Source organism: Grus americana, chromosome 1, assembly GCF_028858705.1.
Source record: "Grus americana isolate bGruAme1 chromosome 1, bGruAme1.mat, whole genome shotgun sequence".
Lineage (NCBI taxonomy): Eukaryota > Metazoa > Chordata > Aves > Gruiformes > Gruidae > Grus > Grus americana.
Window position 1 is genome coordinate 39,101,452 of NC_072852.1, and position 25,060 is coordinate 39,126,511.

At 40.4% G+C, this 25,060-nt stretch overlaps 1 protein-coding gene across 11 annotated transcripts in view; it reads right to left on the reverse strand.

The window, feature by feature from the left end:
- Window positions 1–25,060, reverse strand: part of GRIP1 (glutamate receptor interacting protein 1) — a 328,500-nt gene that overhangs the window by 46,206 nt on the left and 257,234 nt on the right. For all 11 annotated transcript variants that reach the window (XM_054816101.1, XM_054816071.1, XM_054816125.1 and 8 more), the window contains exons 8-9: window positions 3,002–3,149; window positions 1,228–1,397 (exon numbers count right to left, since the gene is read on the reverse strand). In XM_054816101.1, the coding sequence (XP_054672076.1) occupies window positions 1,228–1,397; window positions 3,002–3,149 (318 nt within the window). The remainder of the gene's footprint in view (window positions 1–1,227; window positions 1,398–3,001; window positions 3,150–25,060) is intronic.

Below are 25,060 nucleotides of genomic sequence, written 5' to 3' on the forward strand. Positions count from 1 at the left end.
CTGTCATAACTGAAAAGAATGGAAATATATTGCAAAATTTGGTCTCCATCTCATTCTGCTTCTGTAGTATCACTCCCTGCTCCCTCGCCCCACTAACCAGCTTAAGTGGAAAGGGGAAAGAGGTGCAGCTGAATAATGGAAGATCACGGTATCGCAAGGGTTACTTTTTGTTCATCCTGGTCTAGGAGAGAGTAGTGTTTCCTCAGGTCAATATTCATCACTCTGACAAACTGACTAGAGCATCACTTATGCAGGGACCACCTGGATCTTAGATAGGTGTCCAAGAACATTTACCATCACTGACATTTCTCGACCTCAGAAATCCTGTCTTGGTTTAAAGGAGGCAGAAATGCAGTACTGCAGGCTCAGAAAATGGTACCACTGGTTCATGCTGCAACACAGGTACATATTCTTTGTGTATTTGATAACCCTTGTTACTTCTTTGACATCCATCAACATGCGGTATTTTAGACTGCATTTATGAATACTGTGAATTAGCTACTTCCTCAGGATTAGTTAGAAGACAAGACAGGCAGTCTCCATCTTCAAATACTAAGACATTTTATATATATTTGATTTGAAAATGGAAAGCCATTCTCTTCAAGTATGTTGGTACGAAATAAATATCACAGTGAAAAAGGGCTGGGATCTAGGGTACTGTTTCCAAACAAACCTTTTTCATAAGCACTGACAACGAACCTGTGAAGCAATCTCGTACGTACTTTAACCCATGACAGCAATAAATAATAATGCCATTAACAAGAGAAAATACAGGAGGGGTTTGAGGTATTTTAGGGGAGAACAGGTGTCATTAATGAAGTGGTCATAACAGACTATCAAGTCAATACACTGAAAAGAAGTTGGCTGTGGTCCTTCCCCCCCCCTCTAAATTTAAGAAGCAATTTAGACATTCATTTACTGAAGTACCTAGTCGCCCCCTGCCAACGATTGCAACAGTAGAATCAACAGGTGTCTTTACATACATCTACAAGTATGCAGAGCCATTTCTCAGTAAAACATTTCCCCCTCTATCCATAGGAATCTCGGAGGGTACATTAACGCCGAGAAAACACAGAGCTTCTCAGAAACTGCAGAAGCATAACCTGGGGAGCTGAAAGAACATTTACAGACAGAACAGCCGCAATAGCTTTCTTGGCCATTCAGCAAGGGCAGGCAAAGTAAAAGACAGAAAAAGAAAAGGTTATTTGGTGCTACGGATCTTCTTACCGTGCTCCGGGCCTTTCAGCGCTAGCCGTGTTTGGTGGTGAGGAAGAATCTCAAGTTTGACATTATCCGCTGCATTAGCCAAAAATTGCGTTGCTTCTGCCAGCGTACAGTACTCCATGCTGGTGCCGTCAATGGACAGAATATGGTCTCCTACATGTAATGCACCACATCTACATAAAAGGGGAAAAACTCGGTATGATCAGGTATGCTCTTTGCTTGGAAAATGAGTTTTACTGCCTTCAAACTGGTCATGACAACTATGAACGTGTTCTTTTTTTTCGAGAGAGATTTGTGTTTTGTAGGCATTGTCACTGGTCAGACTTTATATCTATTAGTACAAACCTTAAAAACAATTCAGTTAATACAGTATATGCCAAGACATCACTCACAGAACTGGAATGGGGTAGCTGACTATAAAAATATGTGTGAATGGCAGCAGAATAAAATGAGAAGAGCTTGAGGAGACTCAAATAACTTGGTCACATATCCCTCACACAAGCACCCAGTTCATCATTTTTTGAGTTATAGTTCAAACATTTATTAGTACAAAAGCTGTAAATGACGATGAAATTATGCAGTAGTCAAACAAATAATGAAACCAGGGCTAGCATGGTGACTTGAGGAGTGGGGTGGGGAGGGGGCTATCTGCTAAATCTCGCTGCACTCAAGAGACTGGCTACTGGATGAGTTGAGAAATGCAAACACAGCAGTCAGCATCCCGACGTACCAGTCAAGTGGACAGCTCCTTTAATTGGTTACCCCCTGCGAAATGGGAAAAAACAGAGGGAGAAAATTAAAGCATCCTGCACCATTGAACTGGAGAACACCCCTGGATCAATGGCCGTCACTCTCAAAGTTTCTACTGTAGGGAAAAGCCCACAGAGGAGCTGTAGACTCACTGCTACAAGTGGGTGCTACCAAAAGCACCATTGTCAAAGAGGAGTTACAAGGTAGGGTGACTGGGGACATGCAGGAGGAATTTGCTGCTGAAACGTAATATTTAAGGAATTTTTAGATAGAGATATGTATATAGAAATATACTGTATATGTATAAACACATACACACACACACGCACGCACCCCAGAAAAGATCTCACAGCTCTGTTACAGAGGTTTAGACCACTGGGGAAAAATATCTATCATTTTTTTAATGGTTTAAATGGTTTTAGTTAAAGGTTTAAATGAAGTGGAAAAATTACAGCAAAATATCTTCAAAATACAGAAGCCAGTCTTCCTAATACCTCAGTTGTATTCTAAAATATCAATAAAAAAATCCAGACATAAGGAGTTCCATTTCACTGTGCCACAAGAATGAGTGATATATTCTAAAAGAACACTTCAAGGTTGCAAAGCCTCAAAATTTACTTCCCTTGACAGCTGTTCCATATTGTAGGCTTACTTTAAGAATTCCAGTGGGTTATTTATTTTTTTAAACACTAATCTCTGCCACAGCATTACATTTCATAGTCAGAGCAGACCTCTAAACTCCTGTGTTGCATAGTGCAAGCAGACAGTCACGTATTACATGGGGGCTGGCTTATGTCATTGAATACTACATGAATGAGCTAAAGTAAGCGGTGTCCTGGAAGTCTTACACTCGGCAGTATGGAACAATGATCTGACAAAGTGCTAATTTTAAGACCTGCAACCTTGAGAACATCTGGTTCAGACAATTTTATCAAAAAAGGGAAGGGTTTCTTTAAAACCAAACCAAATGAAAGTAGAAATAAAATGGATGTATGGACCTGCAGTGTCAGCCCTCTGTCACACTCACCTGTCTGCAATACTCGCAGATTTGATTTTGTCTATGACAATGACCTGTTTGTTGCAGCACATCGAGGTAGTTAGTGCAACCCCAAGAGCAGCACCAGGAGTTTTGGCAACTTCAACTAGCAGTGGCCCAGACGCTGTTGCTACTGAATCTGTTAAAATTAGACAACAAAAGATCAGTATTGTACCAATGTAGTATTTATGCCATTTTCATCTTTTCCCCCATAAAATCTCCATGCATATTCTATTTCTCTAACCAGACAACACGCCACATAAAGAAATTCCGGAATAGCATCAGGTTAGGCTTCAAGAATCAGCTCTTAATGTTGAAAATGATAAAAGCAAGAGGAAGTTTGTGAATCAGGGATGTCGAGAAGCTTCTGAATGTGTCAGAATCAGAGATGGTTAGGGAACCAGGATGTGTTAGCAAATCACTCTCTTGAACAACTGAAGCTAAAAATTATCTGGAATTTAAAACAGGCATGCTGAAGAAACAGAATTAATAAAAAAAGTAGAAAATGATCTGAAAGAAATGAATAGGTTAGAGAAGGATGCTAAATTAATTTTCAGAAAAGAACAGGAAGGTCTGTGGACAACAGCTATAATAAAATGAAGAAGTCAAAGAAAGGGTCTACCAGAAATCCCTCACAAAAAAAAGAGGACAATTTAGGAGAAAATGGTGAAAGTGCAGGAGGCATGACAGCTAGAAATAGTAGGAGTTAAAGCAAAATGCACGTGAGGAGGTTCAGAAGATTCTTGTAATATCCTGTCACTGGATAAAGTACTGACTTGCAACAGGGCACGGACAGTAAATGACCAACACTGAAAAAAGAAAACAGAAAAATAGGAGGCAGCAACAGTCATGATTGACGACTATGGTGAGGAACTATGCCCATGAGAGACAAGTGCTAGACGGAACAAAGAAAAAAGACAGCAGGCTGCTTCCTAAATGCCAAAACAAAGCAGGCAGTGATAAGGCTGAAGTACATTCTGGAGACTGCCTGAGAACTCCTACTAACCAATACCCATCGATCAACAACTGATCGCAGTAGAGTGAGATACGGTAAGCGAAGGTGTCCTTTAAGGACATAAAAAGACTGAGACAAAGAAAGTGATATCAGAAGCCTTTGGAGGTGCTTACAATCAGAATAAGGAAAAAATGAATGAACAAAGACTTATGCTGGAGCAAAGTTACCAAATGTCCTGCTAGCAAACAGGAGAGAGTTGTATTCACAGAGTACTGGAGCCTGCTGTACGAATACTAAGAAAATGTTCAACTGCAATGTCTCTCAGAAGTCCCAGAGATCGAAGCTGTAAAAGAAGTGCAACCCGGCTTCAAAGTATGGAGGAGAAGACAGATATACAATATTCCATTCAGTCTTAAGTCTAGAAAATTAGCCCAAAAATGTAATTCCAATACAGAAGAGAAAGACTGTGAAACAGTGTATTACTGTACAAAACTAACAGGCTATATGATGATACCAGAAATTGAATGAGAGCTTGATTAACTAACACTCAGCTAAGGTGCTTTTCCTAGAGTAATGTAGGTAAACTGGATATAGAAATGGAGTGAAAAAAGGTACTTGGACAGAATAACATACAATACCAGTAAAGCATCAGTTAATTATTATAGAACTCCTTTTTCCCCCACAACTTGAAATCATTTTTATATTCCTGTTGTCTTTGTTCCAGTTAGAAAGCTGAGGGTTTGAAGGGGAGATTTAGTATTTTTGAAAATGCCCATTAAATCTAAAAGTGATTCATTTTTGTGCCCATCTGAGGCTAACTTTTTAAAAACTGAGCTTCTACAGGCACTACCAAAATAAGCTGCTCCACAAATCTGAACCGAACTTTAAATCGTGATCCAAAAGAAGAGAGTTCATGCAGTAGCACTCCTGCCTAGAGCTTCAGGCACTAAAGCTGGATGAACTGCCCTCAGCAGCTACTTTTTCTCTAGCAACTAAAGGAGGAGGTTATTACAATCAAACTCCTTAGACGCCTTGTTTAGGGGTCTAAGTAAGGCAGGATGCACGCAGTGACTTGCATACAGCCAAATAAGCAGAACAGAATTTAAGAATTCCCAATTCCCGTTGCCATGCTAACAAACAATTATTTCCTTCTTGAATATTCCAGTGGTTTCTGGAGCTACAAACAAGCTTGCATTTACAAACATATGGGAAGATGACTCAACCAATGTTTGTCACCAGTATTGTGACAAAGGTTTGAACTCACATCGATCTAGAAAATGGCAAAGCTCAACTTTATATTGGCCTATCGCAACTTCTTTCTGTAATGATTGCCTTGAGGAGAGGAAACTAAATGCAAGTATCTGTTGAGAATGAGTAGATCTTTCAAGATGCTGCTCCTTTCTCAAGTTACTTGAGAAACGCACGATCAGCTTATGCCCTAGCGTTATTTCCCAGGTGCCTGTTGAAATGCACTGGGAAGGCAAACCAAGGCAGACAGGATGAATAAATAAGATAACTACATTAGAGGAGTCAGAAAAGAAGAAATGGAGTGTGTCTAACTGTGGAAAATAAACACAAGGACGAGAAATCAGAAGGCAATAATCAAGCACACATTCCCTGACAGAGAAGGATTAGTTTATCATGTTGAAGCAAAGCATGGATATGAAAAATGAATCATACAGGTATAAATTATTCATGTGTGAAGATGTTTCAGTCATTAAGATATTTATACTGTGACTGAAGCACTTACACACTATGCTGATTTATTGGCTATGTAATTACATAAGATATACTGATGAATGTTTGCGTGAAAAATGCCCTAGATTTTTGATTTTGTTAATCATTTTTCTCACTTTTGAGCACTGCATCTCAATCAGTACAAGAGGCTTGATTAAAACCTCCCAGAGGAAGCTGCATTGCTTTCTGCATGCTAATACATTTCTTCTGCTAGATAGTAGCACACCTTTTTTATCTGACAGCTTAAATCACTAGCAACAAGGGGTTTTATTCTGAATACACTTTTATGATGTGTAAACATATTCTACGATATACAAAAAGTTTTGGATAAAATAAGCAGTGTCACCACCCTCCCTCACCTCAAAAGATAATCACAAATCATTCTGAAAGTTGAAAAAAAATTTTTTAGCCTGATAAAGTGATCACATTACATGTGTTTCTTTAAGTCTTTGTAAATCTATGTATCTTCTAATCCTCACCTATCCTCATGGCTTGTTAAATCCAGTTCAACAACTGGTGGGTGGTGGAGGACAGCAAACCTCTAGGATTCCCACAGTGGGGAAGAAAAAAAGTGAGCTGCTTGTATTAGGCAGCAGAGGATCCACATGTGAAACAGTACCTAGAAATGCCCTAAAAAGGCAAAAGCTTCAGTAGTAGCTTGCAATCAATAATGACACTAAATCCACAGGAAACCAAACTTTATTAGTTTATGATGCTTTTTTTTTTTCTTCCCAAAGCCTTCTTGTACGTAAAACTGGGAAGTGCTGTGATGCCGTGAGCTTGTTCCTGTAGGAACACTGAGCTTTGCTGCTACTGTCTGTGCTCTGCAGTTTCTCACTTCTGTACCTGGAAGGTTTTGCATAATTATTTTTTTCAAAAGTCATGGCAACACAAGGTACGAATAATTTTTTTGAGCAGCTTAAAAGAGCCAGACAAGGAGGAAGGATATCAAAACAGATTTTGACCTTAAAGAGCCAGCTGAACCCATTGAAACACACAGCTCCACAAGACTGCTACTGATCTTGCCTGCATGCTGCTGTATCTTCTAGCAATGATGTGAGTGACAAACAAGTGGATACCGTACTATCTCACACTGATTTGTCTCTTGCCAAGCTTCTTCCCTATTAGCTATCCACAGGCTAACAACTTTTTCACCTTAAAATTGTATACAGCATGTCCATGTAGCCTCCTCTGTTGTTGTTGTTGTGATTCTTTGACTGAAAGCAGTAAAAAGAAAATATAGCAAGTGTGCACTGGTTCAGAGCAGTAAATAAATGCATAGTTCCTCAAACCTTGCAGTTCTCCCATGCAAAGGTTGATGCTTTTGTAGCAATGCATTTGCAGATCTAAATGTGTCTCACTCCTGTCAAACTAGAAACCGCTATTTCACAGAAATAATTTTTTTTAGTCAAAAAAGTGTGCTCTCCTGCTCCTCACATCTTTCTTTGTTCCCCTCATATAAAATCTTTGCAGCCCACAGATAGCAAGTAGAGCAATCTCTCCCTCAGGTAGGAGCTTGCTTTTGTCCATTCAGTTCTTATCAGTACACCCGATTCTTTACCTTCTCTTTTTCTGTAACCCTAATTTTTATACCTAGTACGTATGTGCCTCATGCTAGTCAAGAAAGCATAATGTTATTAGAACAATGGGACACTCCGATTATACTTTCAGAGCAGTAAGCCTCATTAAGCTCAGGTCATATGACAGCTGGATATCTTTCTGTAACACTCCTAAAAGGAAAAACCTCTTCTAACTCTAAAGCACCATTTCCAGTACCAATATCCAAAGACTGGACCAGTAGCTGGGTGGATCACAGAGGTGTACTTTAGTGAAGTTAAGGAAGATTGCTGAGAACTAGAAAAAATCTGAAATCTCTGACACTTGGTCCTTTAAAAGCAAGAAGTTGGAACATTTACAGCAAATCAGTTTGAATAAATCAGTTTGAATCCCCTCCATCACTCCCAAATGCCCTACACTTTATTCTTGCTTTCCTCTACTCTCTCTGTGGTCTTTTTTAATTCACAAAAATCAATGATTCTTTCCCAGGACCTGCTCAGCAATCATACATGCTACAGCTCTGATGTATATGGGACAGTCATTGATTGTTCCCCAAGGAACCTGTTGAGTAAACTCTCACAGAAGGACCCTCACAAGTCCTTAAATGCAGAAATGCATTGCCATTTCCTTGAACTTGCTTTCATTAACAAAAATACAACAGAATGTAGGAGGGTGTGTGTAGTTTTGTATGTGAGCCAGTACTAGTTACAGAAAGGGTCCAATACAAAACACTTTACTGCAATCGGTTCTTACCGTAGAAAGGTTGAGACAACCAACACGCCACTGTCGGCACTCAGTGCACAACTGGAAGGTACTTAGAAACCGCAGTGGTCAGTCTGGTGTGTAAGGCACAGAACAGGATGACAGCAGTCCCAGCTCCTGCAGCCAACTCTGGGCCTTTATTTGCCATATCTCAGTCTCAACAGAATATTTACAGAGTAATTGATGGTGGGGAACGCACAGCAGGTGTAGCTGTGTCAGTCCATTCAGAATCAGCGTGTTAGGGATTAGCATCCCTGTTTCCTGTATTAAGTAGCAGGAGCTGAAATGTTAAAAGCTTCTTTTTTTTTTTAACAGAAATGGCTCAAAATTTCAGGTTCCAAATATACCATAGGCTTATCACCAGGAGCTTTGAGTATTTGCCATTCCTTTGGAAAGCTAGATGGCTGAAATGCAAAAATCAGAGTTGATACATTTCGTACAGGGCATTTAAAATTCATGGCCAGTTGTACAAGTTTGAGCCCAGGTAACCAACCCAAAGAATAGGCAGAACTTCTAACAGACTGGATGAATTTTGTTTCAAAGACTTGTGGCTTTAGCAGTGACACTCTCCATACAGATCATTCTGCAAGGCCCTTTACCGCACTTCTCAGCTGACAGTGGAGCAACATAAAAGCACTCAGGGATTCTGAGTGCATTCACATCCACTTTTCTTCATTAACCAACAGATTATTCATTACTGTCAAACAGTATCTTAAACTGCACTTAATGAATCCTGTCATCCTCCATGTAGTTTCCTTATTGTGTTCTTAAGGACTACCTCTCTTCAAATGATCACCAACCCAGAAAGAACATCATTTGTGTCCATTAAAACGCTCTCTCTGTAAGACCGATACACTTCAAGTTGTCCCAACTCCTCAGAGTCCAGTGGCAAGATCATATCCCTATCTGCAGTAGCGAGATTCATAATCCTTTATTGTACCATGGCCCCACTGTTTCCCTTCTCATGTTTCCCTGAGACTGACCTAGTGGTAGGTGGTCCACCTCCTCCAATTGTTTGCCTTTTCCATGGTCTCCAGCAAAACAAGAGCTAAACCCAGAAATGACTAAAGAACGATTTGCTGGGGGTGGGGAAGCTTTTCTCCACTTTTCTCTTTCTTTTGTGCTTCTCTCCACTAACACCTTTCTTCTTTGCCCAGGTTTGTAGTTCACCAGGTCACAGATGCAGAGAGATGAAAAAAACCACTTTGGGCACTGTTTTTCAGCCATATCCTAAAATACTCCTTAGGCTATCTTGCTAACATTTTTAATTTCCTTTGTAGGGGCATTTTCATTCACTGATATTTAACACGAAACCAGATGATTAGCTAAATCTCCCTTACACACACAGAGCTGACTGATGGTTATTTAGATACTAAATTTTTTTGGGCTGAAGGCTGCTTATTTATGCAATACCCTTTCCTTGTACTCCAAAGATAATTTGTTCTCTACAAATCCCTAATCTCCATTTTGCAAAGAAGGAAATATTAATTACCTATTTTTTAAAGTGATCTAATTGAGGAATTGAGATTGGGATCATGGTCAATGGTTTCAAGAGGGAAAGTAGCAGCAAGGAAGAGAAGCAGGAGTAAGAGTTCTGCAGTGTCTAAAGGGCATAGGAACAACATTCAAGATGCCCTACAGCTGGGTAGGGCCATTATCACTCATTCAGAGCAATATTATTTGATTCCTCATACTTCTGTGACTGTAAAGGTCATAAATGAACCACACACAGGGCACTGATGCACAGTACTGGCCTTGGTATTCTGTTCTACTAATATTGCATAATGTTTGCACCCTGGCTTTGTTCATGCTTCATTTAGCAGAGTAACCTTTTTCATCTCAGATCTTATGGGAAAACTGGAATCGATGCCAGCTAGTAAGCTCTCATAATGATTTCTGAAAAGCTAAAAGTCATTGACAGTGTTTCTAATTTTCCCCTGAGAGCTAAAATACAAAAAATATTAATAAGCTTAATGACATGTGAGACTTTACCCTAAAATATATTTTGGAACAGAGTAAGCTGGCATTATATATTGCATACAATATTTGGGGAGAGAGGGCGGTAGTTTCTTTAATAATAAAACAACTATTTAAAAATTAAATATTGTTCTTGTTCAAAGGGTCAGTGGCAGTCTCCAAGGCCCAACTTATAACCTACCATAAAATACATGTGCTCCTAGTGTTCTCTTGAATATGGAGTATCTGTGTGTTGCAGGTAGGCTGTAGAGAGCACAACAGTTGTTCTAATTTTACCCAGCTCAGCTAGAATTTAGAGGGGCAAAAACAGTACTAAAAAAATATATAAAATAGTGTCTTTTTCCTTATTGCCAGTAATGGCACTGGAGCTGCTGGGCTACTAATTGAAAGAAAGCTCACAGAGTCCACAGAAAAACATGAAATTTCTGCTAAGGAAAAAACCACCAATAGCATTTTACACCCTCTCAGCTTTAGAATAATCAGATTTCAAAAATGAAAAATTGGAATAATTTCAAGAGGATGCCAGCAGAATGAGTGATAGTGAAATCAGAGGGACCTCTCAACCTCAGAATGGAAAATCGAGACATTACTCTCTAAAGAAATGTGCTGCCTATCTCCTCCCCTATACACAAGCAACTTCATATTCTTGTCAACTGACTGGCACAGTCTTTCCATTTTCCTCTTCTCACCTAATTCCTGCAGTTCATTTATGTGCCTCTAATTCAGCCGAGTTCTCCAAAGCAGAAGCTTAGGAACTGCCTTTACCTAATTTCATACTTTGCAACCTTAGCCCCATCATCCTTCTCAGCTCAGAAATGCCTGCTAACCAGTTGAAGAACTGTCCCTGCCTTCAAAGTACTCACGCCAGTGTGGGTGGGGATGTACTCAAAATCTGCTTGTGAACTTTCTCAGACTTTCTCTCACGTTCAGACCACAAAAATCTGCCTAAATCCCTTTCGCTTAAAAGACTTTCTCCAATTTTTGGGATGCTCCTTCTTCCTACTAACTCTGTGCTGGTTTTGGCTGGGATAAAGTTCATTTTCTTCATAGTAGCTGGTATGGGGCTATGGTTTGGATTTGTGCTGGAAACAGTGCTGATGACACAAGGATGTTTTAGTTGCTGCTAAGCAGTGCTGACACAGAGCCAAGGCAGTTTCTGCTTCTCACCCCACCCCACCAATGAGGAGGCTGGGGGTGCCCAAAGAGTTGGGAGGGGACACAGCTGGGACAGTTGACCCCAACTGACCAAAGGGATATTCCATACCATATGATGTCACATTCAGCATATACAGCTGGGGGAAGAAGAATGAAGGGAGGAAATTCGGAGCGATGGCATTTGTCTTCCCAAATAACCGTTACGTGTGATGGAGCCCTGCTGTCCTGGAGATGGCTGAACACCTGCCTGTGATGGGAAGTGGGGAATAAATTCCTTGTTTTGCCCTGCTGGCATGTGTGGCTTTTGCTTTACATATAAACTGTCTTAATCTCAACCCATGGGTTTTCTCACTTTTCTTTTCTGATTCTCTCCCCCATCCCTCCAGGGAGGAGTGAGTGAGTGGCTGCGTGGTGCTTAGCTGCTGGGTAGGGTTAAACCATGACACATGCTCAGAATCTTTCACTTTTACTGGGTCCTTTCTCTGCTCAAAAGCTGTATTAAATCCCAATCTCTTAATTTATCTGTATCTTTCTTTCCTTTTGCCCCGTTAATCTAAAATCCAATTTATCTATTGCTGAATTTACAACAGAGAGGGGACATAGTGGATGGAGCCTGTACAGAAGATTCTGGATCTGCCTCATTGAGGCTAGTCTGAATGCATTTTAAATAAGCCCAGGCTCTGCAATTTCTTTCCTTGTTACATTGAAAATGAATACTACATAGAAAATTCTGAAAACTCAAATCTCCGCTTTTGATGGCAGCACATGATTTCAGAACTTGGGAGCCTATAAATACACCTTTATGGTTAATTTGGCAACCTGGGCCTCAAACACCACCTTTCTATTGAAGGATGGCTCCTGAAAACCACCCTGAAACACTACGTAGCATTAGATTGATTCTGAAATGTTTGCAGAACTCAGCAGTGATGGAATTCTGCCTGCATTTCATTCCAGGAATGGAACTTAGACATAATTACTTTTTAAAATCATCTCCCAAAATAAGACAGACCTCCAACATGGTGCAAATAATATGTAAATTCCTCTGCTGAGACCCTGCAATATAAAACACTATTTTCTCTACTGCACAAAACATAGATAACACCACAGAACCACTGAATCATAGAATGGTTTGGGTTGGAAGGGACCTTTGAAGACCATCTAGTCCAACCCCCCTGCCATGGGCAAGGACACCTTCCACTAGACCAGCTTGCCCAAAGCCCCATCCAACCTGGCCTTGAACACTTCCAGGGATGGGGCATCTACAACTTCTCCGGGCAACCTAACAGATAGGTACATATGTACAAAAGAACTCACACTTATTTTTTTCTTGCAAGTAGGACAGGAAATAAAATACACAAGAACTTAGAATTCTTCAGAACACTCCAGCTCTTGCACCATTCTGTACCTGACTAATCACAATAAATCGAACAAATAAGGACAACACAATCTGCATCTCTGCCTGCAAACTAAGACACAGTGGGTGTGTCAAATTTTACATCTGCCAGCCTCGAAAGTATGCCTGTAAGTACACACTACTGTAGATAATATGAAGTGCTGCAGTACCCATGAATTATATCTGTCTGCCATAATGACCCTAAGTTTCCATCTCACGGGAACAGTAATAATTAGAGTGGGACTGGATTCTCTTCAAAAGCCTACAGAGCACAAAGCCCCTTGCTGCCAGCACTTGACAGATGGGAACAAACACAGCAAACATTCAAACTTTGTGTCAAGCTGACAGTTCCCATCTGCCCAGGGCCCTACCAGGATAACAACGTCTCGGATAATCCCAAAAGCTTCAGAGCAAAGTTGTGCCCTGGAGAGTTTGGACGTCTTGGTAAGAGAGCTGACATGCACATGAAACAGTTAAGGTAAATAAGGACATTCAACGCTGCGGTAGTGAGATACCTGAGCTATCCCTGTTTCCCCGCCATGCCGGTGGGAGCTGAAGCCCTGGAAGCAGCAGAGCCATATGGGTGAGGTGCCGGGGCTGTGACAGCCATGTCAGCTTCTCACCAGGGTGGCTGACCCAAGTGCAGCCCCACTCCCATGTGACCGGGCTGCTTGGCATACTTAATGTGCATGACTAGACCTTGCTCAAGGGTCCTCTGTACTGACCCATACTGTCTGATACATTCACAATTACTTATTATTTGCATGCGTTAGTGACCTCTGCACACAAGCTAAGCGCTGTCTCTGCCTTGGAAAGTTGACTTTGGGTTTGCTTCTGCTAACATTGAAATCAACAGACTTGATTTGGTTGAACAGACCGGAGGTTTCAGACTAGTCTAAAACACTCCTCTGCAAAGCCTGTTGGTTAGTATAAACCAGAAGAAAAGAAAAATTAAAGTAAACTCTACATTGTTGTCCATAATGGATAATATGAGTTTCTGATGCTACAAGTTCATACTATCAGTACCACTTTTTTCTCCAAAAGCTTTGGTCTCTTTTCAATAATCTGTGCTCTAGCACAGCTGTCTTATAAATAATTGGTGCATTGGCACAGCCATGGTATAAAATGCTACCATGCAGAAGGTTGAGGCTGAGATCTGACCTTGATATTTATGCACTGAGGAGCAGAGTGAGAGTTTTGTAGCTCTCAGAGGTTGCACAGGATATTTTGCCATTCAATGCCAACCACTCATGAAATGAAACTTTGGTAGAATGAGTCAGGAAAAAAGTTTATTAACTGCCCTCTCTTTCTGCTTTACTATTGCCTGAGCAAAACCATATTGTTCAGCAAAAATACTTCAATGAAATAGAGAAAGTAATTTAGGTAAATTGCCTCAAATCCAACACAGAAGCCACGGTCCTGAACATAAGCTCTTTGATCCCACATTGCAAAAATAATCCAGGATTGCTTACCTGTTGTCTATATATTCCCAGCTCTTCCCTTCCCAGTGCTTGTTCCAAGCAATACAGAAGCAGGAGTATTAGGAGCATTCACAGATTTAAAGTAAAAGAAGATCTCAATATCCCCTGTTCTCTGCAGCGTACATTTCCAGCAAAAACAATTCCCCACATTTCTTCTCCCCAAATCCCAACCAAGCAATAACCTCTAGACACCCAGCACCCCATAACTGACAGAGTCCCAGCAATGAGAAGTGCACTGCTTCATCTGTTTCCTCGGCAGGCAGCCTGCCAGCTTGCTGCCAGGGTCACCCTTGGCAAGGTTCCTATGTGGCTCATCTTCTGCCACAGGACAAGCCATTTACCTCCTGCCAGAGCAGCTCCTGTTGCCAGGCTCGGAGGGACTCCAGGTCTTCTCATGCCCCTGTCTGATGACTTTTTTCTTTTTGAAGATATTCCAGTGCTCATAAGGTACACAGATTTGTAATTCAGTAATTAATGAATTTGTGTAAAGGAGAAAATGTGAAAAGCCTGGGTGTGGGGTTTTTTTTCTTTTTTTTTTTTAGCCAGTGAAAAACACACAAATTTACCTAAGTTGTAAAGCCCTTGAAAAATTAGAGGTCACGGTGCTCAAAAGGCAGCTATTCCATTCTACACTGCTGAGCTGACCATAACAGAAAAACTGTGCTTATGCAGAATGAATTAGGAGTTGATTAAAATCAGCGGAACATCAATATAAATCATTGTAAAAATACATGCACATAAAAAAACCCCCCAACATCTCAGAAGTGTCTGTTTACAAACAGAATGACATTAAAAGGAAAATATTATGGTCACCATGTGGGCACAAAGCACTTCAAACTTAATGAACCCCAGAATGAATATTGCCTGGATGAACTTATTTTTACCTCCCTTCTTTAATTAAATAATCACATATTCTTTTTTCCTTCAAGAGCCTCATGAGGAAAGTAGACAGTGACTATTTAATGAGTAGCAACACTTTTCCTTTTTTTTTTCCATGCTCGTGCCTTAATTACTAAACAGTGTTCTAATCCTTCTCTGAGCATACGTGGTGGGGGAGAGCTATTGTATGGTGCAGCCTCTGAATATTCATTACAACACACGTTTATTAATGATTTTATCTTATAACCACCCTTTAGAGCAAAAGCATAGCATTTTCCCCACTGTACAGCTAAACAAATAAGGATCAAATAAAATGAAGGTCAAAAGCATCCATTATACCGGAGAGGCCGATCTGAGACACCTACGCTGGGATTCACTGCACCAAAACGCAGGCATCTGTAGAAGCAGGCCTGAGGTAGCTACACCTGAGCTAGAGGCTTAAACTCCCTCTACAACCATCAGAGAAAACTGGCATTTAAAAGATGTGTTTCACCTGCCCTACTTTAGGCATCTACATCAAGATGAGACAAGCTATTCTTTAGAACATTTCTCTCGACTCTTTTCCAGATCACTTAGTACTAGGCAGCAGGTGACTGATGAAGAAAAATGTATGCAATCATTCCAATTAAAATCTATATCATAACACATACGCTCCAAGACATCTGAGTAAGGCTGCATGGGCATCTTTAATTCTTGCATTTCCCATCCCTGAAGAGCTGAACTGAAAGGAACTTTGCAAAGGCAAGAAAAAACATTCCCCAGTATACACAAAATATTTTGGAAAAGTTGTCACAAAATGCTGAGCACACTGAGTTGCATCCTTCCAAATGTAGGTAAGTCTGGGTGGATTTTCACTGCAATAAGCAGAAGAGACTTTCCCGAAAACAGCTTTTTTCTCTCCCTCAACCAGTACCTACTGAATTGCATGTCCATGTTCCAGTGCTTCAGTGCTTCAAAAAGACACATCTTCACAAAGAAAAGATTCTCCAACTTTCTCATCATAGGCAAACCAACTTTCTCTAAACTCATTCCTGGAAATGGCAGAACAATTTTGCCTGAAAATGCTTAAAAAACTCAACAAATAAACCTGCAGGCTTACGCAGTTACCGGGGGAAGGTGGAAGGAGGGCACAAGATAAACCTTACTGCAAACTGCTGAAGTTTTCAGTGTTCTTAAAATCATGGGTTTAACCGGAAGGCAGTTTACAGAAGTCTCAAAAAAGCCATTCCTCCTGCAAGGGGGATCATAAAGAAGCACAGAAAGGACACATCCTTTCTTCTTTGCTTTTCCTTTGCAGCTGTTTTCTAGTTCAAACATAGCAGCTGATACTTCTCCCACATTCTGTATCCAACTAAAGAATTGCAGAATACACTGAGAAAGACCAGCAGCACCAATGCCTCGCCATGATTTATAACATCAAATGCTAACATTTGAAATCTGGTCTGTTATGTGAAAGCCAAAAAGGAAATAAAATTAAATGCATGGTGGCTGTTCATCGAAGAGTTTCTCTAGCATGCTCGAGGGTGGAGACTTTTGCTGCGATCTAGATCCAAACTGGGATGACCTATAAAACTTAGCACAAAACTGGTAATTTCATGCATGTACACCCTGTTCCCATGCTAATGCTGAAATACCAGAAGACAAGTATCTTAGCAAAGGGGCAAAGAGATAATGGGCCTAGCATGTTCTCTTTTCATTAGCAGACAGGAGAGGACTGAGTGGTAACTGGGTGCAATTAAACAGTGTAAACTGTGCTATTTTTAAATAACTTGCATCAGAATTAGGTCCTTGTAATACAGGTCTTTTCTACACTTCAGACTTGAGTGGGCTGTAGAATCCCTAAAATAGATGTTCTTATGCTGGCAACAAAATAAAACATTGATTTAGTGATGCAAACAGTGCTTAAACTAGAAGACCTTTATGCTGGCAGAAGACATTTTCGTTGGTATAAACTGGGTGTCCATTTGGTGAGAACTGAGGAGGGGCGCAAAGAAGCACAGCTCTGCTGTTTATTTCCCCATGAATAAAGCTCTTCAAACATAGGACAAGAGATTTCTCTCCTTTGGGTCCTATTTTAAATCCCAGCTGAAATCAATGAGAGCCTTCCTACAAAGTCAAACAGGCTTGGACCAGGCCTTGGCTAACTTCATGAAAGGCACCTGACGGCTGACCTAAGGATCAATAATTCTTGTTCTTGTCCTAAACACTTCTGATGACAGCACACCACAGCACTGCCGTGGCTAGGGATTAGATGCAGCTTCATGCAAAACCCACTAAATTCTGTGGAGAGAATCACCTAGCAGAGCATATTCAACAATCAAGATAAAACTATACATTTAGCTAAAAATGCAGTTCCAGGGCACTTAATACCTGAATTAAGCATTTATTTTAAAATGAAGAAGTTAAATGTGAATAACAACAGCTAGTTATTAAGTTGCTGGTGGCCTCCCTGAGTTAAAAAATGGCAGGAAGAATTGCAGGGAGTTTGTTGATTTGCTTTGCAGCTATGCGGGATGTTGTGTCAAAATCATATTAATGAAAGAGGGGAAACCACAGGCTCAGTGTGTCTGCAGTACAGGGTATTTTCCTTTTTTTTTTTTTTTTATTTAAGATGCTTGAAGCCTTTAGATTTCAATTAAGAACTCAGGCAAGATGACCTGAATCAGCAATAGCTTTGGATACGAAATAAAGGATAAAGAAAAAGCCATCTAGGAGTTTTTAAAGAAAGTGTTGAGGGACTTCCTAAGTAACATGAAACAAGTCCCAAAGCTCTGCCTCAAGGTGTACATATTACCATCTTTTCATGTATATGATCTGCCAGAAAAAAGTGAAATTAACCCTGTAATTCAGAGGCAATATGGGTGATGGACGCCTGTGTGTAATACAACAGGAAACCTAGAAGGCCCTTTCTTTCTCATTAGCATCCCCATCTCTGTTCCCCCACTGTCTGTCTCTTTTCTGCCCAGAGCCTCACTGTCTCGGATGCTATACAGCCAATTTTGTCTATTGGCAAAGCACTACACTGCTTCCAATTTCAGGCAGGTAACCTGAGGGTCTGGGTCACCACATGACTTGACTCACTTCCAAGAAAGAGTGCTTTTATACTGGTGTGGGTTCTGCATGTAAAAATGCAATTTTATCAGCCAGGGAAGAAACGTCTGGAGGCACATAAGAGGAAGGAAGCAACCTCAGCTTGCCACAGCTTTACCTGTAACCTTGGGAAGCTGTCATATCCTTCATTACTCATCTCTTCAGGAGGGCTCGGCACTCTTTTTTTGGCTGCAGTGAGCCATGACTTCTCTGCTAGTGTCAGAATTGCAATTAAAGATGAAACCGGTGAATGGTCTAGATAAGTACTCCTCATAAAATCAGTGCCACCCTCTTCTCCTCCTCCAAGAATAAAACAGGTAAGATTTAAATGAAACCTGCAGTCAGGTGTTTGCCTTCGGTTTATTTTGAATGCATGTTCAGTTATCACAGAAATGTCATTTTGTCAGGGTCCTCCAGCATTTACATTGCAATAGCAACATCACCAATCAATAATAGCTGTCAGAATATTCTGGCCAGTTTCCTTACAAATGAAAATCGTGAGACTCACAGAAGGTCATACACCACTAATACGAGTCACCAATGAAATGATTAAAAAAAGAAAAATCCAATGATTTTTTGGCTGAACATAGGCTAACACAGAGAGCAATTTTTACCAATACTGTTTCCCCAAGCCACTCTGATAAATATTGAGTTCATAGGCTACAAAATGATCTCTTTAAATGAACAAAGCATGGTAACCGTGCAATTAGGAAAAAGATAAAAGACAGGTTATTATGGGTATTTAAAATTACTGTAGGGGAATGCAGTTTGAATAGCAAATGCACAGAGAACATAACATTTGACTCATCATACAGCTGAGCAACACCATTGGAAGTATAACTGTGTAGCAAGATCATGTTCTAAGATGTGGCACTGGTGCAATTATCTTTGAGTAACTATGTTGGTTTCAAGATAAACTCATTCAGCTTAGATGTTTATTTTTTTCCCTACCTACATTTCCAGCTCACAGACCTTAGTACTGTCTTCTCTGAGCAGTACATATCTCCCATGTGCTGAATACTACATGGTGCAATCTCACAGGATCTGCCTCAGATCTCGTTCACACTGGTTTTGCGCTAGAATGCCATTAACTGAGACAGCTCATATTTAGGCAAAATACCTAAAAATATTCATACTTTAAAATCCATCCTTTTTCAACATAAATGTTCTGCAAAATGATGAATGAACCATAAACCATAGTGTAAAGGGATGAAAATCTACCCTACTGCATCTCAATTTAACCTCTTAGTTTATGCCCCAGTAAAGGTATTCCGGAAAATGATCTGAGGGATTCTGGGGTTTTCTCTTCTTGGCTGAACCTGTCAGACACAGTCTGGGTATGCCACACCGCTGAAAAAAAGTCAAGAGGATGGAGTAGTTTGGTTCTGGACTTTTTAAACACCTCCCTCAGGGAAAGTCTTGGGAGACATTTAGCATTTTCCTCTCCCTGGAATGGAGGCAGGAATGGAGCCTTTGATGTTGCTGTTTTTTCCTTAGAGATGGGCCATTTTAGAGACAGCTTCTGGGGTTACAGCCCAAGTTCTCTCTGATATAAAGAAAATCAAATCTGTCTCTTATTCCTTAGTCTGTCGGATGACTGCAATGCCACTAAACCAAATCCAAGGCTGAATTTTTTTACTGTTGTATTTCTGATTACAGAGTTCCTCTTGCACTGAGTTGCATGGCATATGCAGAAGATCCTTCAATCTCCAAGAAGCTTAATTATCATCCTCTTTGTAAAACTCCCACACCTGCACTCTGAATTTAAGTACTTCAGCTACCCGCTCAATTTTTTTTTCAGACCAGCGCAAATCAGGATGTTTCATTATCCTTGTTAGTCTGCTGTTGACCAGCATACTAAGTAACAGATAAGCCAACTTACTGGAAGATCTCTTGACTAACTTCCAGCTGACCCAGAGGTATGAGCGTGTAGTAGAGATGGCAATTCTTCATGCTGCATTTCGTGGCACATCTGGATAGCCCTCATGCAAAGTGGAAAGATTTGATCAATCCTTTTTTCCCATCTTTTACTAAATATATGAGGGTTATTTGCTCCTTCCCTCCGCTTGCTTGGAGCCTGGATGGTGGACAGGAGAGTTTATTACAGCCATCTCCTCCTTCCAACATTTGTTTTTAAATACTTAGTAAAAGAAGCACAATATTTTTAATAGGAAGAGGCTGCTTCCATTTGAGGATCTAAACCCTCAAATTAGCATCTAAAAAATCCAGACCACAGGCTTCGTGAGGAGATAGGAGGATAGATTAGGAAGGCTCGACTTTAATGAATCATCATGAAATACATTAGATATGTCAGACTGATTTTTTTGAATTGTACACTACTTAGACTAACTGCATACAAGCATAGGTTTCACTTTCCTGACAAGTCTTTGAAGACAAATTTGCCCATTACTCTCAGCAGCAAGTAAGTAAAACAGAACATTTTCATATACAAAGTGGAACTTGGAAGATAATACACACACACACTCTTTCCTAGTTATTTATGACAACTAAATTGTATTTTTAGTTTTCTGTTACAGGGACATCTCATTTCACCTTTACAGGTTTTTTTCCCCAAACAAAGCAATGTTTATTAAGCTGCTTTTAATGAGGCCATGGTTTCAAAGGCACTACAGAGAAATGTTAATTGGACCTGTTAGAGTAATTTGTAACTTATATGGTTCAGCTAAACTCCATTTATTTCTCTTTAGGGATGATCAAGAAATTTGTAAAGAAAGAAATATCTGTAAGATTTATGAAAACCTTGTAAAACATGACAAGTCCTCCCTTCTGTAATCATCTACTAGCAACACGGCTATCAAACTGTAACAACAAATCATAGCCAGGCAGAGAAAAGAAAGTGAAAAAATTCTATAGGGCAAATATACTTGGGAATCATAGACTTTTCTCATTAAAACGTCTTGATTTTAATTGCTTACAACTTACAACTTGGACACAGTTCAAACATTTAGTGTGATTTTTTTCTTATGATGGTTACCTCTCTCAGGCCCTATTTTTTTCTGCCCTTAGTTATTTCAGGTGAAATAGGTCAATTCTGCCTGACAGCATCATTAGAGGAAACCATACTGGTTTGCCCCCACACAGAAAATTCTGTAGGCTTTAGATTCGTGTTCTCTATGTGTCTTCATTACCTGACAGATCTGGCACAGAGAATCAAGAGAAAAGCCAGGAGGAGGGGAGAGTAGGACTTTTTGGGCAAGAAGGGGAGAAACTGAGGTGAGAAGGTGATTGATCTGAAATGAAGCTACAGTACAAGAAACTTGGGAATGGTTTGCTAAGAGACAGGGACAGGAGAAAGGGCTAAAGAAGGACAGGCATGAAAACTGCAAAAGGCCTATATGGAGGGAAATCAGCAGTGTGAGAGAAATGTGTTGGAAAATTACCTAAGCCTTACTTGGCAAAAGACAGAAGAAAAAACTGGGCTGTAAGGAGAGGGAATAGCATGTTGGGGATTTAGGACCTTCTAGAAAAGAAGTCTCAAACTAGGTCAGTAAGGAGAGGGAAAATCAAGCGGCTGCTGGGAAAAAAAGACAGTAATGCAGCTAGGAACCAGGATAGGAACAAAGAACAGAGGAAAAAAGCATCACACTTGCATGAAATGACAGGAAGGAACATGGGATCCTGAACCTTTACAGTTCTCTGCTGTCAGCAAACGTCTTTGAAACCCACTGGTCACATGTGTCTCTCAAATCTGTTCTGGTTCCCAGGAAGCACATACGTATGTACTGTGCTGGACAGCTGGTCTGATAATCTGCCTAACAAGGAGCAGACTAGTGGGCTTAGTGGTTCTCAGTCTTTTGAAGAACTATTTGGTTACAGATGTAATGTCAGATATAAAGTTTTTCCCACAGAGAAACCTAGCTAATGGTACATAAAAATGCGTCAACACTGTTAAGGATGTAAGCTCACACAAACACTGGGAAACAACAAATTGACAGGTGCTCATGCAATGCATTGATACCATTCATTAGAGAAATGCTATTTTCTTACAAGGCCCCATTCCACACCTATTTCACTACTCAGCAGTCCTCATGATGAAACAAGTGTCCTATCCCTAAGACAAAGCACTGTAAGTTTTGAGGGAGCTAGCAGTAAATGAATTGGGTGGCAGGTGTGTAAAGCATAAAGAGGGAACTGCAAGAAAGAGAAGGACATGTAACATGGAGGAGACACCTGAGTGCTGCTTTGAAGTACCAGATTCTCTTTCTGTCACAATTTCTGTAAAGGCTGAAAAGGACATTTAAACTGTATTGGTCACTAATTGCAAGCATTTTCTTGTTTCACTATCAGCAGTCAGCAGCAGTAGCTCTTGATCGCACAAAGTACTGATGAATCAAAAACTGGGTTTTGAATTTGCCAGCCAAAAATGCTGAGTTTTTCTTTTAAACCATAATGCCTATTTATTTTAGGTTTCCATGCTACCCATTTATCTCAAGAGGTGTTAGAAAGGTAAGTATCTTCCTTTTAAACCAGGTAAATAGAGTAGACTAAAGCAGGTAAGCAAGCAGGAGCTGATGCCTGACTGATAGATATCAATGCTCTCATAGGCTGATGATGAGACTCAGTGAAGTCAGCACGTCACATTTAGTAGCAGCATGAGAGATGAAGGGTTAAAAGGAATCAGCCCTACTTGCTATTGTAAAAAAGCAGTCCTGAAAGCCAGAAAACTTGATAGCAGAAAAAACCCACAAGCCTCAGACTTCTCTGAAGGAAAAAGCCTCTTTTGGATCCAAGGATAAGTCATATCCCAAATCATGTATCTTTCCCTAGATGAAATCCTAACAAGCTAGGACTACAGAGAGCGAGCTTACTTATTGTATACATCCATGCTTGACTGTCAGCTCATACTAATGTCCCTGATGCAGGTGTCTGGCACTGACAGCAGAAAGCACAAATAGTGTGTTTGATAAACAAGGAACTTGTACAGTAAGATGAGAGACTAACATGCTATAGCATGTAAGCAATATCTGCTTAGTGGGTGCAGCGTGAACGTGAATCGTGCACTGGCCTCCAGGAGAGACAAAAAATCCCATGTGTTTTACCTAGTGACACATCTGCAAGTGGATATCTCTGGAACTGTTAGAGATATGTCTATGTCATCTTCTGCCTTAAGAAAGAGTCAAAACATTTGGAATGACCTTGGGACACTGAGGTTTTCTCCTTGAGATCTGCATATTGCCTGAAGCACTCAAACTGTGGCAGGATTAAGTCCTCAGGAAAAACCCACCAGGAAATTAATAACTTTGCATTCAGACAAGGATCTGCCTTGTGCCTTCGATAAGCCTGTGGTCACATACTGAAGACAGAAAGAAAATTCAAAATTAATAGGTGCACAAAAGGGTTATTATCTCTCCTGTGGGTCTTGTGACTGTATTGCATGCACACCTACCTGGACAGAGGCTGAGCAATCTCAATCCTGACATTTCCCAACTGGCACAACATTGCCTTCTAGCATAATTTGTGTCTGTGTTTGTGTAGCACTATTTAAAGTAGAGTAATACTTCAACTAATACAGCTATCATGACCTTTGCTTTGCACATGAATTTTCATTCAATCTGTCTCTGAAGCAACATAAGAGAGAAAGTGTTCTTTAAAGGTTTAAGTAACTAATTCATATTTAGAATTTCAAGGGATATTGGTCTGTTGCTTTGCGACAGCCAGGAGACCTGCAGTTGCAGTCAAATGCTAGAGTACGCTATCTATCTGTTCTGTGAAAGACTTGTAAGAGACAAAGGAAATGTTAATTTTAAGTTTATAAAGAAACAGAAAGAAAAAGGCAGTGTGGAATCCTACAGGCTTCCTGACTTTCCTTCAACTTTCAAGGTCTTGCAACATTTTTAACGTTTATAAGGATCCTGAGTCTGTCCTTGGGAGTCTCTGGAGCTCCTGTTCCTTGGTCTTGTAAAACTCCATAGGTCTTAAAGGTCTCCACAGTGCTGGATATGCTTGAGTGCTACTGCTTTACGAAACTTAAGGGGCAGTCCATAAGTTCTTTTTTCTCCTATATTTCTTGTCTTGCACAAACTACTGAAAGTCTACATTGGATCACAGATTACCTCACCTGATGTTTAAACTATGCAAGCTTTCTCTCCCTAGTGCTCTTCTTGTCAAGGAGAATTACTGAAGGGCAAAGCAGATTTCTTTAAATGTACTCTCATAAAATTGTTACTGCCTTTCGTTTTTGGGGTTTTTTTAATAGGTGAACTTAAAGAAGTGAAAGGCTTGGACAGTGTTTGTGAAACTGCTATCAGGTTTACTAGCAAATGATTGCATGAATAATTCCCATTCTATCAAGTTGTATCAGTGGCAAATGTAGAGTTCAGAAAATCAAGGGTGGTGTTCTAGCTGCAGCTGACCAGTGACTCTGGTAGCTTAGGACTAAAAACCAAGCTGACCATCTCTGCTTTGCAGAGAACAATTACAGGGTGCCACATTCCAGCAAATCTATTCTGGCTCAAATAAGTGCCAGAATTGTTAAAGAAGCCAGAGAAACATATGGAATACGAATGAGCAATATGTTCCTTCATTCCTCAAGACCACAGGGCTCTATGGCTTGAACTTGGTGATGTGATGGTTGGAGGCTGTCTTGGGCACAGCAATCACAAAAGGATAGAATTTTCGATTCTCAGAGAAGTAAGGAGGTGGGTCAGCAGAATTGCTACTTTGAACTTCAGGAGGGCAGACTTTGGCTCATTTAGGAGCCTGGGTGGCAGAGTCCCTTTGCAGTCCTGAAGGGCAAAGGAGTCCAGAAAGGCTGAAGAAGAAGGAAACCTTCAAGGTGCAGGAGCAGGCGGTCCCCATGTGTCAAAAGACAAGCTGGTGGGCAGGAAGACCAGCCTGGCTGAACAGAGAGCTTTGGCTGGAACTCAGGAAAAAAAGGAGAGTTTATGACCTTTGGAAGAAGGGGCAGGCAACTCTGGAGGACTACAAGGATGTCATGAGGTTATACAGGGAGAAAATTAAAAGCGCCAAAGCCCAGCTAGAACGGAATCTGGCTACTGCCATAGAAGACAATAAAAAATGTTTCTGTAAATACATTAGCAACA